Raw genomic sequence first — 17472 nt, forward strand, 5'->3', positions numbered from 1 at the left:
ACTTCATCCAGGAGTGTCGCAAAGGTATCACGAATTTCATTGTCTTAGATGCAGGGGTTAGTTTTCTCAATCTGATTGACTCGATTCCCAACCAGCTCAATTTTCTGTACTTCTTTCACGTTATACGTTCTTCTACACTGAAATTCCAAGGTTTTTTGTCTCGGCGAAATAATGAAGGACGAGTGTAATAACTTAATATGATAAGTTATTGTGAACTTCTGATTAATATTTAAAAGAAAAGTAATAGAAAAGCAGCTGTATCGGACTGCTACAAAACTTGAAAAGAGTAAATAAAAATATGAATAAGTATTAGATCATTCACTACTCAACTTGAATTATATGCGTGAAATCTTTGCCTGCAATGTGTGTTTTTCAGGATTTCTCCAGTTCTTTAAAAAATATTAGCCTAGTTTTTAACTCTGAATTTCTTCGTCAGTATCTCTTTCTTGCAATGCAACTTGGTCGATTTTCCGTTTGAGTCTGATAATTTCTTGCTCAAGTTCACTGACCAGCTCAGTTTTATCTTCCAAGTCTCGACTAGTTTTATTTATCTGTGCTGTTTGAACATCGTTTTCCTCGAGAGCTTCAATTGTTTCTCGTTTCAGTTGCTCGACTCTCCCTCTCAATGATTTAACTTCAGCTTCTGATTGTAAGTTCCTGCGTTCGAGTAACTCCATATCTCGTGTTTTTTCATTCATTGCCTTCTTCAGTTTGGCTTCAGAATGTTTCATGTTTCCGATTTGAATGTGCAACTGTTGGATTTGAGTTTTCAGCTCGGTCACTTCAGTGCTGGGCGTTCCGGGCAGCGAAGTTTTCTGATTTCTTACTGCCCGACTCTAAAAATTGAAAAAAGTGAAGATAAATCGTTATTAAATCGTTTGGATGTGATTTCTTTTTTTTCTTTCTCACCTCCAAATCAGCAATTTGATTCTTAAATTTCTTAATCTCCCTCTCAAGCTGAAATTTCTCGGTCTCCAACTGTTCTCGTTTGCTCCATTCATCCGTGTTTTGCATCTAAATTTGCATCGAAATAAATTGATCAGAATTTACATAATTTAAATGTTTTCTCTTGTGATGCTTAGTTTTTTTTCTAATTACGCGAACTTTTTTTTTCCTGTAAACAACTTTCGGTTTGCATCGAAATAAATTGATCAGAATTATAATAATTAAAATGTTTTCTCTGGTTTTCTTTCCTGTGAATAACTTTCAGTACTACTATGATAGAGTGGTCCCTTGAGAATAAGACACCGAGAGCTCTAAAATCGTTTAAAATTTATGAGTTAGCTATTCAGAAAGATGTCGCAGTATATTTTCAAACAAATTTTATGATTAGTTTTTCGTAAAACTTCCCCGCTCATCGTTTTAAGGTGGAAATTTAAAAAAAAACGCTAAAATTGAGTTTCGATGACAAATAAGTTAACCCAATTATGGCTGTAAATCTTTTTAAAGTTGAAGCGAGCATGTTGCTTGATATAAATTATATAGTAATACAATTTTTAATCAGAAAAATTTCAAACAATATATTTCGCGAGATTTTTGAAATGAATAATTTATATACAAATTAGTTTTCAAATTATTAAATGCGAAATGCATGCGAGATCTGGCGCTCGTAGTTGCTTTTTCGGGGGCCTGTCTATCATAGTAGTAACCAACTTTCATCCATATCTGCTCATAAAAGTGTTCTCTGATTGAAAACCTTTTGAAAAAAAATCGTTTTGTTTTGGATTCGAGGGATTCGTTTTAGTTTTCATCGGGTCCCATATCCGCTCAATAGCTATCTGTAAAAAATTGATCTTGCTTTGTTGTTGAACCGGAACAATTAGCAGGCTCCTTTTTAATTGGTTTCGAGGTAACACGGTTGCCTTTGTACCCTAAGGTCTGGGTTTCAAGTCCTTTTTGGACCTCGTTTTTTAATATCTATGAAATTAATTTATTTTCCGGGAAAATTTGAATATCTGGACTTTCGTTTGTCTGCTCAATTTCCAATGCTTATTTTTTTTCTGATTTAAACATTTCTTACTATTATTGACAGTCGTCCTGTTAAAACGTCATTTTACTTATTCGGATTTTATATTTTGTATAAGTTTGTTTTTTGTTTATTTTCATAAAACAGTTTCGGCTTATATTTTATCTATCGGCTCGCTCACTTATTTCGCTTGAAGGGTAAAAATTGATTATTAAAAAAAAAGACGTCTGTTGCAGTCGAAAAGTTCAATGTTTTTGAACCTAATCGCTCCACATTTTTTCGATGACAACAACTTATTCGATGTTTTTTCTTTTTTGGCCCAATGGGCATCTAGCCACGTTTTTTTTCTTCTAAGTGGCAGCTCAATAAATACTATTTAATTTTATGTACTGTCAGTAGTTGCGTTTTCGACTGTTTTTTTGAATAAATTTTTACGACTAAGTGATTTGGGTCTCATTTTCTCTTCGCTAGCTTGCAATGCTCCACTTCGTCTCTATATTGAAATGTATGTAAAAGGCTTGGTATATCACCTGAAGCTGCTCGATATCTTCGTGCAAAGTGGCAATCCTTTTTTCTAATTCGGAGTTTCGGGAGTTACTGTCTGCCAAATCAGAAGTAATGTTCGCAATCTGACTCTCGTGATTTTGCCTCGCTGTCTTCAATTCAAAACTAAAACCAAACAATGAGATACGGCTATATTAGTAAACGAAGAGATTTAAAAAACTTTTTTTAGCGTTTTTCTTGATTTGTTATCTGACTAGCAGCCTTGTTAGCATAAAATTATTTGTTCTTAATCTCTGGCTGCTTTGAGAAAGAAAACAGGTCTTCTATCAAGTTTTGTTGTAAGTTGGTCTGAAAGGCAAAAAATATTTTTCAGACCATTGTTTCTAGATACCCATTGTCATGCGCCTCATCAAGGTGGACACATATACGGAAAATGGATCACGACCACCTCTCCAAGTTGATCCTTGATGTTTTTTTTTGAAAAAGATTCCCAGAGAACGTTTTTTTTGCAGCTTGCTCGACTTGCATGTTGTGTAAAACCATTTTTTTCTAGGAATCATTGTTTGAAGAACATACTAATGGAATATTTTTAACATTGTCGTTTTAAAACGCGCCATATTGTCAAAAATACTCTCTCGCTTTACTCACTCGAATTTAGACTTCAAACGGGTTTTTCTCAACATTGGGACTGTTTTTTCATTTTTTAAAATGTTTTAATCTCGACTGAAAGAGCTTCATTATGATATTTCACTGGTATTATCTCGATTATTATTTTTGGTACCTGATTTTACCTGATACAAATATTTCTTAACATTGTTACGTTTCTATTTTGTATCGAACAATTAGGAATACCTCACGGCTTCTTTGGAAATGGTTAGTTGTTGTATGTTGCCCTGTAGTTTTCGAATGGCCTCCGACAAGGTGTCAATTTCCTGTTGGAGTCCTTTGCTCGCTTCTCTTTCGAACATGATGATCTGCAATAGATAAACTTGATTGGAAGGGCTTGCTGTTTTGAACGATTGTGGGTAAAAAATAGTTTCCACGTGGAGGGAATGAAAAAAAAAATAAACAGACAGTCTATATAAGGCATTTTGGGACAAATTTGTCGTTTTTTGTGTTTGTTATGAAATATGAAGTTGATTTTATAGAGTAAGTAAACCAGTGAATTTTTCTGTTGCATAATTTTGCCGCGAAAAAAGGTTTGAAAACGGGCCATCTGTTCCAATCAGTTTCTCTCACACTTGGAATTGTGTGTTATACGATTATTTGGTTTATTAATCAGAAGACTGAAAGCTAATAATAATAATTATTACCTTGTTAGCTTCTTCGAGCTTTATCTGCAATGCACGCTGTGACTTCTCTGAATCGACAAAAGAGCAATCCTCAGTTGACATTTTGAAAATTTCATTCCTTTCTCCACTTCCCTCCCGTTCCTTATCCTGGTCTTGAATTGAGCCAGTGTTGTCTCCCAGACCATTTCCAGTGGCGTTCATGAATGCCTGGGTTGCGGATTTGGTCCAGTCGTAAGGAGCATTGAGGCGAAGGGAGCCGTAGCGGTTGATGGATCCATGGTCTAAGCAGAATATCCTCGGTTTCAATTCGTGTTCAATGTATGAAATGATATTCTAGTTTATTCAGTTTATAAAGTGATGTTTTTGGATTTTTCTAAAGAAACAAACTGCTTTGAAGTCTTTAACCGCTTCTTGTCAATGTCGTATGGAGAATTAGGTGGATTTCTGATAAATTATTCATTTTTTAATCAAAAGTTGCCTTATATAACATTCTGGGAAAAGCGCTCAAATTAATTTTGTACGGTTATAACAATGTTTACCTGAGCTGTTTGAGTTCTGTCGTTGTTGTCTGTCCAGCTCAGCCTTGAGTAGTTTCTTCTCCTGTTGCACCTTCTCCACCTAAGAGTCACAAAATAGTCAAGTGGAGTGAATTGACAGCTCAACCGAACTACATTTTTGGGTTAATATTCATTTGGTGCTAGTTAACGACTACAGTCTAATTAATAGAGAGATTCTGTATGCTAGATAATTTGTTCAGAGGCTTTTTTGTTAATCATTTTTGCTAACTAGATTTTATTTTTTCAAGCTGACGTGTTCGGTATAGAGAGGGTCCCAGGAAAAAACCAGTGAAATAGATGTGTCCCAAATCACGCTATATCTAAGCAAGTATTGCAACTGAGTAAATCAATGGACTCTGCTTGATCTTTTTGAAAACTTTTTCACGAACATAAATTACCTGCCTCATTTGCGCTTACTTATTTGATGCTTTAATTGACATCTCCGAGACAAAAAATTGAACAATTTTAAAGCACTGTGTTCACATTAGGGACCGTGTTAGTTTCTTGGGACCCCTTTATCACATTTGTATCACGCGTTTGATGAATTGGTTGAGGCCAACTGTATTGCTATTGATGAAGTCGACAAAAGTCTGTATTAATAAATGTATTAGTTGTTGCTAGTGTAGGCTGTACCTGTTGTAGCGTGTCATCCAGGCGTTTGTTCAGCTGTTTCACCTCCTCTCTCGCAGTGTTCCTCTCATTCCTCACTTTGCTCCACTTCTCCCTCCAGTTCTGAGTACAGTCACTCCACCACTTCATAGTCTGCTCAGTCTGAGCTGCACGCGCCTACAACACACTCTTAATTATAAACTAACACGGGTAGCTAGTTGCTGTGCAAGTAGCACAAAAAGCTCCGACTGCATTCATAAGAAACTACAAAAAAAATTTTGCCAAAGAAGCTCTAAATGAAACTTCCAAAACCAGTTTTATCTGAGCAAAATGATTTTATTCTTTACTTAAATAAAAACGTTTATTAAATATCTAGCTATAAGACCTACTCGTTCGTTTTACTCAAAATCTTTGAAAATGTTTAGTCGTTGGAAATCACGACTGAAAGAGCTTTAATATGATATGTCTCTGGACATATTAGGATGAATTTTTGTTAACTGATGTTGGGAAAACAAACAAAAATAAAATACACCCGAAGACAAAAGTTGCTCACTACTTGCAGTGGTCGGAACAACCAGCCTTTAAACTAAACTTTATGTTCCGAACTAGAAGTGAGCCGGAACTTTGTGTTGGGGTGTAATTTTTCCCCGCTCAAAGTCAGGTACCATGAATAAAGATTAAATGAGGTTGTGTGATATTTCATGATAAAGCCTTTTAAGTTGCAATTCGGTCGATTTTAAAATTTTACCAAACTCAGTGTCGAGAAAAGCCGGTTTGAAAATTTTGCTTTCAAGCGAAGTAATAGTGCAGACTGACGTTTTTCGTCTACAGTGAACTGAATGTTTTCTATTTTTTAAACCTTTTTTTTGGCGTGCCCACGCGCTAGAAGTTTTAAAAAAAGAAAAAAAAATGTTTTTTAAATCATGTTTTTTTTTGGGAACGATTACTGTACTCAGAACTTTCTGTGTAATGTGTTATACTGCTCATAACATTTGTTTTAAGTAGAAGTGTTAAAATGAATGTGATGAAATTTTAGATAATTTGTTTTTTTTATTGTTTTTACTCTAAATTTATTCAAAAATGTCTTCGGTTCATTTTTTCTACTAATTGAGCCATTTATTTTACATGATCAGTGAAGCTTATACAATGATTTTCATGTTTTGGAACTTCGTTTAACAAATCAATTGGATAATTCAGAATTGCGTGCTTTTGCATCTGGTGAGTTGAGAGAAGTTGGATCATATCGAAAACCTATTTAATGGATATTAAACTTCTTGGATCAATTGAGCGATCTCCCCCCCGTAATGACCAATTGAGCTATCTCCCCCCAGCAAAAACGAATAAACTCTACAAAAAGACGTCAGCAAACACAAGTAGATGGATGATGTGTTTATAGCACGCAATCAATTGACCGAACGAAGTTTATCTCACATGAGTATCGAGAAAAATTTAGAAAAAAATCGAAATTTATGAAAAAAAAAATATTTTTTTTTTTGCAAAGTTTTGTTTAGGCGACCATAGCCTCATCGAAGAAAGCAATTTTCCAGGGTTGGTGCTCTAGACTTGTATCTGAATAGCAAAAACGGTTCTCCGCAGCACCTTAATATTGTTCGCAAAAAGTTTTTGTCATTTTAAGAAAGAAAAAAGTCGCTTTTTATGCCTGTTTTATTGATTCTTTTTTCAATCTAAATTAAACCTTAGAGCTTTTTCATCGTAAATTTTGGCTTTCCACATTCGTTGGAAAATATGTTTTATGATTTCATGCCATTCAAACTATTTTCAAGTGGTTATAAACATGTCGCAAGTACCTATTGACGAGTTGACATGATTCTTCGTACTCCAGAGTTGGCTGGATTTATAGAATGTTAATCTCATTTTCAAGCATCTTTTCATCTTCAAATATGTGAAAGATTCTCTTTAAATATCGATGAAATAACTAGTTACGCGTGAAAACGCTAATGTTTACGCTTGCGATTAGCAAGCGTTATCAAATTGGAATGTAGATTTTTTTTCGGGTTAACAACTAGTTTAACAAAATCTGTTGAATCACTATGCAGCTGATATGCTCAATTTCATGAAAATTCAAATTTAATTACTGGGTGGGTACTAATTACCACAGGGTAGTTTGAGGGGGGACTTTTAACTTCTGAAAGTTTTTCACGAAATCAGTTTTTTTCTACAACTGGTGTCTGCTCAAAGCTTGTCGGCCTTGTTTCCACTTCGTAAGTTTTGTTCAGTTGCTAATTTGAATTTCAATTTTCTTGCTTGGCATGTGTGCCTAGATTCCTGTTTGATAAAAACAGATAATTTGAAAGTATGTGGGATTGGGTTTTTTATTTTATTTTTTTGAGACGCTTGGGAAAATTTTATCACTTGCAAAAAACTTAGTTTTCTTTCTCAAAAACCCTTATGCCAATTATCGAAAAAGTAGTATTCATAGAAATACCGCCTACATTCTTGTGTGACTGCATTCTCCCCTGGTATCTTCTTGCTTTAACCCTTTGTCTACACCCTTCGAAAAAGTCTGTTGCGGAATATTTGACCGATGTTTTCTCAAAAACTAACCTACCAAATCCGAGATTTTGGTTTCAATGAGTAGAACAGATTTAAAAAGCTCATTTCGTAAGCGGCTACGCGCAAACTTTTCTCGAAAATTGACCACCCAAACCTGAGGTTGTGGTTTCATTGAATATAACGGGTAGTGAGAGCTCTTGTGCTTTAGCGGCAACTCCCACTTCTTACCCAAAAGTTATTGTCTCCGGAAAAGTCATTTTTTATGAGCGTTTTTTCTAAGTTTTACATAGGCGACCACGATCCCTTGTATACGCGACCACACACAATTTTTTATGACACGAAAAATTATGGCCTATGGCAATAAATATGGCATAATTATTTGACCGCTTTTGAATCTTTTTTTTCTTTTCTCGAGAACTACCCTGCCAAACCTGGATTTTTGGATTCAATCGAAATTACATGTTGGGCCAATCTCTCAAGCATAAGCGGCTACGCCCAATATTTTAAAAAGAAAAAGCTGTAAATGTCAACTTTCTGATTTGGTGTTCGTTTTTGACTTTTATCGGTAACTACCCTGCCTGTTATAATTAGTTTAATCGACACAACAGGTTGTTTGAAGCTTACCTTTATAATTTACTACGCCGTTCTTTTTGGAAAAAGTTATGGCCTTCAAACAAGGGAGAATTTTGAAACTTCCAGCCGTTTTTTGGTAGTTTTTTTTACTATACCCAAAAATTACCGTGCCAATTCTTGGGTTAAGTTTTCAATCGAGTCCTATGTTCTTTGTTGGAAATAAATTATGTTTGATCCCTTAAGGCCTTTAAAAGGCCTTAAGGGATCAAACATATTTTATTTCCAACAAAGAACATAGGACTCGATTGAAAACTTGACCCAAGAATTGGCGTAAACGTTCTGCTTTTTGCAAGCTGAATGACAATTCTGATTTACCAGCTCTAAATTTATGTTTGTTAGTTCCAGAAATTGATTGAAGTATTTTTTCAAACAACCAGGGCTTTTTTAGGGGTTTAATTGCTGAAAGGAACCCTGACTGTTTAATTATTTTCCAGGCTAAGTAGCCCAATTTTTCTCAAATTTCAGTAAATCATTATCAAATTTAATTTTTCTGCCTAAGTGTATTTATTACGCGCATTGTTATATTCATACTAGTAGTGGATGTATCAATTGTATAAGAAGGCAACGCCTTTGAGGCGTTCTGAAAAGCAAAAATGTTGGAAATCCGAGCTCCGTAATCGGTTTTATCGTCTATAGAACAATTTAGGGAACCTATTTTGGATATTTGTTCCATTTTGAAGCTCTATTCTTGCCATTTTTGGTTTGTTCGATTTGGCTCTGTTTATTTTTTTTTGGTCGCACAATAGTGTAGAGTGAACAGCAAAATAGTGAAGAGTAAATTTTGTTTTGTTTGCCCGATTTGCACTCAGTTTCGGCAGAGCGGACCCGTGACCCCAAAATTACCTCAGGCAGAGCGCACCTGAGCTCCAAAATAAATTTGAGCCAAGCTGTCTTCATCAAAATTTTGTAGGAGCAAAACAACAAATTTTATCGTAAGAATCAATGGAGTTATCAACTTTTTTGAATTTTGAAAAAAAAAACATCTTAGCTCATTCTATTTTATTGTACTATTAGCCAATCCAAGAAGAGTATTTTAAAAAAAAATTTTTTTGATAGTTGTCAGACATTTTTTAGAAATTCAATAAGCTCATGTATTTTTTGTAAAACGCAAAAATTGAAAGTTTTTGTCAGCTTTTATGTATTAGTTTTATTGGAAAATTTAACAAGAGCAAAATAGTATTCGAAATTAATTTGTGATGTTATGTTTTTTCCGTGTTTGTTTCAATTATTTTTTGAATCACGTTTATTTTAATGAGACTTTTAACCGATTTCCAATTTCAAATCGCATGAGCTGTTTATCTTAAGTTCTTTTTCGTGGCTCTAAAACATGTTTTTTTTCCACAGCTAGCTATTCGATACGATATTATGTTTTTGTGACTCAGTTTTTGACATCTCTTATTTTTGTTCCAAATACTAGAAAAGAGTTAAAGGTCATGGGTCAATTGAGGTATAATTGTCAAGCGGGATTCCAAAAACTATATATTTCTAATAATGTGTAAAAGTTGTCCGCATTTTTGGCATTCAGGCTTACTATTTAAATTTACCGAAGAACAATCGTATTTTCTCAAGGATGGTTTAATCTACGATCACAGATAGTGAGGTTATTAAATACTTAGAAAACCTATTATAATCTGCGGCTTATAATATCTTCGATTTTTTTGCTACAACGGGTGGGCAATCTCTGCTACGTGCACGTTGACCGGCTACTTTTGTTCTACGTTGATCATTTTTGATTTGACAAAAAACTTCCTGCGAATATTTTCCCCCGAGGCTGCAGAAATGAACCAGTATACCGCTGTAGCTGAAAAAGGTTAAATTTTTTAGAGTATAAAGGTTAGTTATGTTTTGACGGCAACTTAAAATATGATCTGTTGGCTAGAGTATTTTGATGAGTTGAATGTTAATGGCAACTTAAAACACGAGTTCTCACCCGTAGCTCCTCGATTTCCCTCAGTTTTGACTCATCGAGTGGGTTTATTCCCAGGAATGACGTGTCACTGGTCGAGTCAGAGTCAAGACTAGAATTAGAGTTGCGCAGTCGGTCAGTCGACTCCAAGTTCACTATTCGATCCATCACCAAAATTAATAACTATTCTCTAACGATAACTTAATTTATTAACTTAACAATAACTACAAGTTAACTCTAAAATATGAAATAATTATTGCAATTGAAATATAAATAAATGCATATAAACCCAAAGTTTGTTTGAAAAAATACGCAAATATTAAATTTTCGGGGTTTGCGAAACAATTTTTGCTTCAGAACTCAGTTAAATGTTTTGATCAAGTCCAGTTGGGCTGTAGTTGTTCAACGGTTGTTAAAGCGTCGAAAGGAAATTGTAATCCCAATCTACGCGCAGAATTTGGTAGTAAAATAGCCTGGTAGCCTTAAACTAAATTCTGAGCCTTGGTTTTATTTCAATATACGTGAGTTGAGGTGAAGAAACCCTTTAACTGTTAGAGCATGTCAGGGTCTGTTAGTTAACCGTTTCGAGAATTCAAAAAGCGGAATGAATGTTGGATTAAAGATAAGACTGGAATAAGAGTTTCTGGACAAAATTACATGAATTTTTGAGGAAACTTCGTCAGAAGTTTTGATAAACCCGGGCGCCTTTTCCCATGTTGGCGACTTTAAGTGTATTTTCACTTTGTAGCATATTTAATCATGAATGTACCTAAAGATATGACTGATCCTTTTCTGCTGTTAGTTTCTGGCTTTTACGTAAGAATTTCTGCCAGCTATTACGTAAGTTTTGCAGGCGGAACAATTTAATTTAGTTTTCATAACAGCTGTCTGTCAGACGAAGCAAGTTGTTGTAGCAGTAGAAAAGTCGATAATGTAGGGTCTTAATGGAAATTAAGTTGTCATGGTTTGAGTATATTTAAAGTTCCAAAATTTTCCTCTTGCTTCTTGCACTTTCCTAGGATAAGTTTGTTTGAAAGTCTTGAATCTTGAAGCTATTCCTGAAACAATTTCATATTTCGAAATGAACTCATGGACTTATGTTCAAACGAAAGCGACAGGATTTTAGGAAAGAAATAGTTGTACGGTCTTATTTGAAATTACATGCAATTTAAAGAAACAAAATAAGCCATATAGTTGTGTAAATATTAGCCTCTGGAGTGTAATTAATTGCATTATCCATAACAGTCCTTCTATTTAATCTTTTTTTTGGGTCAGTAATTTCTTGAAACCTCCCATGTCGAATCAGTCTTCCGCTTATGCAAAGAAGTTGCTTTGTATAGCTAAATAGTTTTATTTCAATCTAAGTTTTGCCTCGAGACAAATTTTTGTTTTTTAAATAAAGAAAATAAGAAATCACAGCCTCGCGAAGTTAGTTTAAATTGATATTTGTTTTTTTTTTCAGACTTGTGATGTCGGACGCTGGCTTCTTCCGAGGCACTAACTCGGACCAGGACAGTCGATTTGCCAATAAGAACTCCAAACTGAAGAACCAGCTCAAGTTTGACAAGATACTCGATCAGAAGGTACGTGCATTATTTTAAACAAACGGAACCTAAATGTAGTTGTGTTATGGTTTAGCGCAAATGTGCTATAAAAACCCTACAGCTTTTTTCTGTTATAAATCAGGGGCGAATTTAGGGGGGCGCCCCCACCCCACTCAGGGATTTGACCCCCTGCCTACCCATAGGGTCACCTCTTTGTTCTGTTTTGAGATATCCATTTTTGGCTGACGGACCCCAAAATTTAAAATTTTTCTTAAGGGGAAGTGCGCGCCGAAAAACGCGATGTTTTGGTAAAGTTTTCCAAAAGTTGTCGAAAATGCCTTTTTTGGCCATTTTTTTCAAAAGTCTGCATGCGGCGCAAAAATATTAGCAGAAAGAGGGTTTTTTAGTGCTTTGAGACAGCTCGGAAACTCAATTTGTTCGAACTAAAAAAAAGGGTAACAAAATTTTCGAAAATCAACCCCCCTCGAAAAAATCCTCGATTCGCCCCTGGTTTAAAGGACTAATTTTAGACCTGCAGATAGCATGTATTATATGTCATAGCATGTATGAATTATATGTCATCTTAATCTAATATAAAAAAGCTTTCTAATTTTTTTTGGTGTCCATGAACGTACTTTTTTCTTACTTTTCTGAAATTTTGTCTTCCTCAAATCTGTTTTTTTTTTCGTGGTTTGGCATTAATTACGCTTGCGATAAGCAAGTGTTATCAAATCGCAGCATATCCTTTTTCGGGTCAACAAATAGTGTAACAAAATATCTCAATCATTCGTTCAGCTTATTTCATTAGTATCTCAAGTTCCTGGTATCAAATACGTCGGCTTAATGTGAAGGTAACGTTAGGCTCTTAATGAAAAAGGGTAAAGGTTAGAATCCGGCCAGGACCTGTGGCTTTTTCGCAAATGAAAAATTTATCGCGTGGAAAGAAGAAGTAATTGTCTGACAAATGTTTGTCTGCTTATTTTAGTAGGGTTGGTTGCCAAAGCCATTAAAAAGCTTATGGTGTTAGATTTTCCACTATCATTCGAAATCCTTATAATCTAAATCGGTCATATGGGAAGTAATTTCGTTCTAAGAAATGTTGCTGATTTTTTTAATATAATTTATATAATTTAAGTTTTTTCTGATGTTTAAGGGCTTTTTTGAAATGGCTGATTTCTAAGTTGATGACAAACAAAATGCCAGTGTAATGGCTGATTTTTTTTCCGATGTTAATCTGTTTTTGTTATTTACACTTGCGGGAGCAAGTGTCTTGTAATCGGGAACTAGACTTGTTTTTCCCGTAAACAACTTTTCTTACACATTTTAAATAAAGTGTCAAGTTGCTGTGTTAGTGAATATTAGCATTTCGAGACCTTTTCTCACTTGGCCTAGATGTGACGCGATTGCCTTTGTACCCTTACGTCTGGGTTAGAATCCCGGCCTGACCTTGTTTTTTTCAGGATGATTGAAATTGTTTTTATTTTTCGGAAAAAATTAACAGTCGGATTTTCATTTGACTGCTTACGTGATGTCTGCATAGTTGCCACCGCGGGGCATTTGTGATGTCAGCAGTTTTAGTCGTATATGCAAGTGTTTTGGTGTACTCCTGTCGTTTGTAAAATTATTACACCCTCGTTGTGTGGTTTTCTTGGTTTTCCTTTATTTTTTTTTTCGCTTAAAAGCTTTATTCGGCCTAAATGGTTTCGACTTATTTCTTATTGGCTTAGTTATCTTGTTTTGTGTCGCTTCAAAACAAAAAATTAGTGTTTTTTAGGTGGTATTTGTTGCAAGATTTCAAAATTTTAAAACTTAATTGCTCATACTTTTTTATGACAACAATTTTGTCGGGCATTTTTTTGTTTTCGGATAAATTGAGGTCTACCCACTTGTTGTACGCTTAGGTGCCTCTTAGTAAATACTAAACATTTATTTAATACTGCTGGTTATGTTTTTCGACTTTTTTGAAATTGTTTTCTTTCCCCAAAATTTTTTTTGAAATTGTTGTTTCCGTCTCATTTTTTATTCGCTAGCTTGCAATGCTGCGCTTGCTATGTATCGCAAGTGATACGAAGCGTCGCTTTGCTTCTGTTTTGTTAAATTTTGTTTGCCCGGTTTGATTTTGTCTAGTGAGCTTTGATGAATCATTAATGGTTTAATGATTGCCATTTTGGGAATGTGGGACAATTAACGAGCGATAAATTTCGCGCTATTAACGCGTAAGCGGAGAGTTAATCCGTCTTAGAAGTCGTTCCAAATTGGTTGAAAAAAGCTTACTTGCCATATTTGATTTGTTACTCGTAGCGAAATCTATCACTTTCTACTTCATACGGCGTGTGGGGATGATTTTTGCGAAAATCTCAAATTTAAAAAAGAAATTATTTTTTCTTACATTTAATTTTTCATGAGATTTTTTTACATTTATTTTTTCATGTTATTACTGCTCCATAGACCTTAAAAGGTAGTCGGAACATTCAAGGCCTCGCCCTGATATGCGCAGTCTTGTTTAGTTCTCGGGACAAGGGAAATAGCCAATTCATTGGCCAAATGGAAAGCAAATTGTTCTCTCCAAAGCAAAAGTGCAAATGACAAAAAGAAACGTGATTGTATTTCAGTTTCAAATGTGGGTCGTAATTTTCAGTTTTCACAGAAGAATTAAAGTTCCCCGTCGTCTAACTTCTCAAATGTGGCTAGCTTCATAAAAAAGTGTCAAACATGAAATGTTTTTAAATTTAAACAACTGTAATGTTATATACATTTTGAAACTAAAATTTGAAAAGCATTCCGAGTAAAGTTTTTTTTCTGTTTCCTTGAGTTCATTGACACTTTTTCAACGATTTAATGCATCATAATGAGTAAATGTCAATAAACGAAGGGAAGAAACTTATATATGTCGTGTTGATTTTTTTCGTTTTCGGGATTTGTTCACGTTCAATTTTGGTAATTAGATGTTTGACTTTTATATTTAATACACTAACGAGCTTGCGAGCGTAGTTCATTACTATGAGCCTTCGTTTTTCTAACCTAACAATCTGGCGATAGGCCAATAAGCCGAATGACCAACAAACCGAAAATAAGATTACCATACTAACAAGCCGAAAGTTAAAAATTATTACGCAGCTTAACAACAGAGTGTCACTGTTGTGATGCAATTATTATGTTATTCTGATATAATTTCGGCTTCACGGTTTGGTGGTTTGTAGATATGGCGTTTTTTGAGCATCCGTCTACAATCTGTGGCATTGGAAATTTCATAACATCGCTGCTTTATGTGCGCTGGTGTTAGCGAAAGGTTAAGCATCCGTGGCTGAGTAGTTAGTGTGTGATTCTCATAATCTGTAGGTCGCAGTATGGAATCCGACACCTAGACGAATTTTTACTAATTCGAGACTTCTTTTTTTTTACTAATTCGAGACTTTTTTTTTACTAATTCGAGACTTCACCTCTGTGCTCTAGTTGGATTCAAATTCATTTACTGAATGGAAATCAAATTATGCTTTTTAATATCGAAAGTCCAAATTGCACATAGAAACTGCGCGAACTTCGAAAGTTAAAAATTCTTCGAAAATGGGTAATCATTTTTTTAGTTTCCTTTAGTTCATGGACACTTTTCCAACTGTCTATTGGTATGTTTCCAGAAATGCAATTCTTATGCTATTTTTATTCTCCCTTTGATTTTGTAATTTACTATTCCTTAACGTAATATTAGTCCGTTTAGGTCGATATGTCCAAAGTGAACGTGGACGTGTTGAAGCCCTGGATCACAACCAGGTGTAAGGAGATCGTGGGATTCGACGATGATGTTCTGGATGAGTTTGTTTTCAATCTGTTGGAATCAGAAAAGGTGAGTGGATCAAATTTGGATGCAAATTTGGTCAAATAGGTTAGCAGCTGAAATGGTACAAATTTTGATTGCTGACCACCAATTTTGAGGACCACCTAAGAACGTCAGGATTTTGCAAGGAACAGATATTTGCGGTTACTGACACGAAATGAAAGCTGAATTCTATTTTCTTCAGGATTTTTGCATAGTTTTTCAGCCGATTTTGAAAGTTTTTATTTTGTTATTTTATTTGCTGCAATTTTAAGCTTACTTTGAAAGCTAAGAATTTTTCAGTTATTTCTAAAAATTGTATTGGTAAAAATTTAGCTCGTTTTACCTGTCAGGAGAAACGTGCATGATATGCTCAGGTGACACTCTCTTATCTCACTTTTGGCGCTAAGAAAGAAATCAGGTTTAAGTTCTAAGTTTTAAGAAAAATCAGTTTTAAGTTTTAAGAAAAAAGTTCAGTAACTCAGATTCATAGTGTAAAATGGCATCCAAGTGGGATCTTCATTGAGACCAGTAGCGGATTTAGGGACGTTTTTTTGGTCAAAACGCGCGGTTTTTCTCCAGTTTGTTTTTCTCATTCCTCGGGAAAACCCTATATCCGAAAAATTAGATATTCTTAACGTTGTAGTCGCCTTCTTCATCAGGGTATAATAAGTTCAATGGATATTTTTTCTGGATCATTTGGGACGCCTTTGCTGAAATGCTAGTAGTTTTTGAGATAATTTGAAATAAGTAAGCAGTGTGCGTGGCATTTTCCGTTGATAAAGATGTTATGATGCTGACGATGATGATGATGATGGTTTAGGTGGACCCGAAAGAGTGCCAGATAAACCTGACCGGGTTCTTCGGAGGGAGGAATGCGGCTGTGTTCATGGCGGAGTTGTGGGGTCTAATGATCTCGGCCCAGCAGAGTGAGAGTGGAATCCCAAAGCAGTTCATAGATGCGAAGAAGGCCCAGATTGAAAATAGGGAGAAGGAAAAGGAGGAGACTAGGGCGAGGGAGAGCAAGAGACAGGACGAACAGCGGTTGGTATCCAGGGGTGATTTGCAGTTGGGAATATGCAGTTTTAATGAAATTTCAACATTCTTAGGTCATCGAAGCACTCGATATATACCCTCACTTCACCCTCAGTTGTTTACAAGCAAAGCTTGTGTGATAGTGTGATTTCTCTTTTTTTTTTCAGCGTAAGTCGCAAATATTAGTGTTCATTTTGAAAGTGTCATTTTGATCAATAACTAGCTATTAAGTGTAGCCAATGCTAACGATATTGTTACAGACTATTATATTACAAACATCACTTTAGTTTCAATGTATCATGGATCTGTAGCGTAGAGGTAGTAAAGGAGATCCGCAAAAAATAAGAGGGTTCAAACCTGGGCAGGGTCGGATGTTTTTATTGAACTTTTTCGTATACTTTTTAAAATGCGTCCGCTCTATAAATTGTGGCATGTTATTTGGTAATTTTTTTTTCAAATTGACTGGTACTGCTAATGCGTCATAATTGGCGTGCATCGCTTAAGAAATTTTGTTGACTCAAAGTTATACTCATTCAGTTTTTCCCAGTAGCGTTATCGGTCATATTTTTGCTTGTGTATGCGAAGTGCAACTTCGCCTCTGTTTCAAATTTTTTTTAACCATCGCCAAGTTTTCAAGGAATTATTCAAATAGTTTTTCCGGCTATCAAAAAAGGCGAGACTTTGTCTTCGGGGGTGTTTCAGTTTTTTTCCCACGCAAAAGCAGGTACTACACATAATAATCTTAATGCGCCAAATAATGTAACATAGTGAAGCCCTTTCAGTCGTGAATCGAACGACTCTTAAAAGTTTTCAAAAAAGTTTTCAATGTGGAGAAAAACGGTTTTGAAATTTTTGGTTTTTGGTCCAATTCTGAACAAAAAAAGTGAGCGAACAGGTTTATTTTGTTTTTAAAGCAAAATCTGTTACCATAAAAAATCATCAGATTGGGTTGAGTGATAAATCATTTTAAAGCTTTCTTGTGATGTGATTCGAACAACATTTAAAAATTTGAAGAAGTTTTCCGTGTCGAGAATAAAAAAGTTTAGAATTTTTGAGTTCAAGTCTTATTTCGAGTTTGTAAAACGAGCGAGTAGGTCTTTT

The 17472-nt window shown here is 35.0% G+C and overlaps 2 protein-coding genes across 4 annotated transcripts in view; one reads left to right on the forward strand and one right to left on the reverse strand.

Moving 5' to 3' along the window:
- Window positions 1-17472, forward strand: part of LOC134853411 (serine/arginine repetitive matrix protein 1-like) — a 458950-nt gene that overhangs the window by 432697 nt on the left and 8781 nt on the right. For all 3 annotated transcript variants that reach the window (XM_063869406.1, XM_063869407.1, XM_063869408.1), the window contains exons 2-4: window positions 11442-11564; window positions 15241-15366; window positions 16160-16380. In XM_063869406.1, coding sequence (XP_063725476.1) covers window positions 11451-11564; window positions 15241-15366; window positions 16160-16380 — 461 coding nt within the window. In that variant the 5' untranslated portion in view covers window positions 11442-11450. The remainder of the gene's footprint in view (window positions 1-11441; window positions 11565-15240; window positions 15367-16159; window positions 16381-17472) is intronic.
- LOC134852951 (coiled-coil domain-containing protein 102A-like) lies at window positions 270-10544 on the reverse strand. Its single transcript, XM_063868834.1, has 8 exons — window positions 10006-10544; window positions 4953-5105; window positions 4302-4380; window positions 3784-4043; window positions 3323-3444; window positions 2497-2635; window positions 910-1014; window positions 270-836 (listed from the first exon to the last, which is right to left on the reverse strand). The coding sequence occupies exons 1-8, from the start codon at window positions 10147-10149 to the stop codon at window positions 414-416; spliced, it is 1425 nt and encodes a 474-aa protein (XP_063724904.1). The 5' UTR covers window positions 10150-10544; the 3' UTR covers window positions 270-413.

This window comes from Symsagittifera roscoffensis, chromosome 8 (genome assembly GCF_963678635.1).
Source record: "Symsagittifera roscoffensis chromosome 8, txSymRosc1.1, whole genome shotgun sequence".
NCBI classification, from domain to species: domain Eukaryota; kingdom Metazoa; phylum Xenacoelomorpha; order Acoela; family Convolutidae; genus Symsagittifera; species Symsagittifera roscoffensis.

What these genes read in the sequence shown, in the direction of transcription:
- LOC134852951 (XM_063868834.1), bottom strand. Translation starts at nt 10,149, where the DNA reads ATGGATCGAATAGTGAACTTGGAGTCGACTGACCGACTGCGCAACTCT. An exon ending in ACAGAACTCAAACAGCTCAG is followed by an intron (nt 4,044 to 4,301) that starts GTAAACATTGTT and finishes TATTCTGCTTAG; the next exon opens with ACCATGGATCCATCAACCGC. An exon ending in ATTTCCAAAGAAGCCGTGAG is followed by an intron (nt 2,636 to 3,322) that starts GTATTCCTAATT and finishes GTTTGGTTTTAG; the next exon opens with TTTTGAATTGAAGACAGCGA.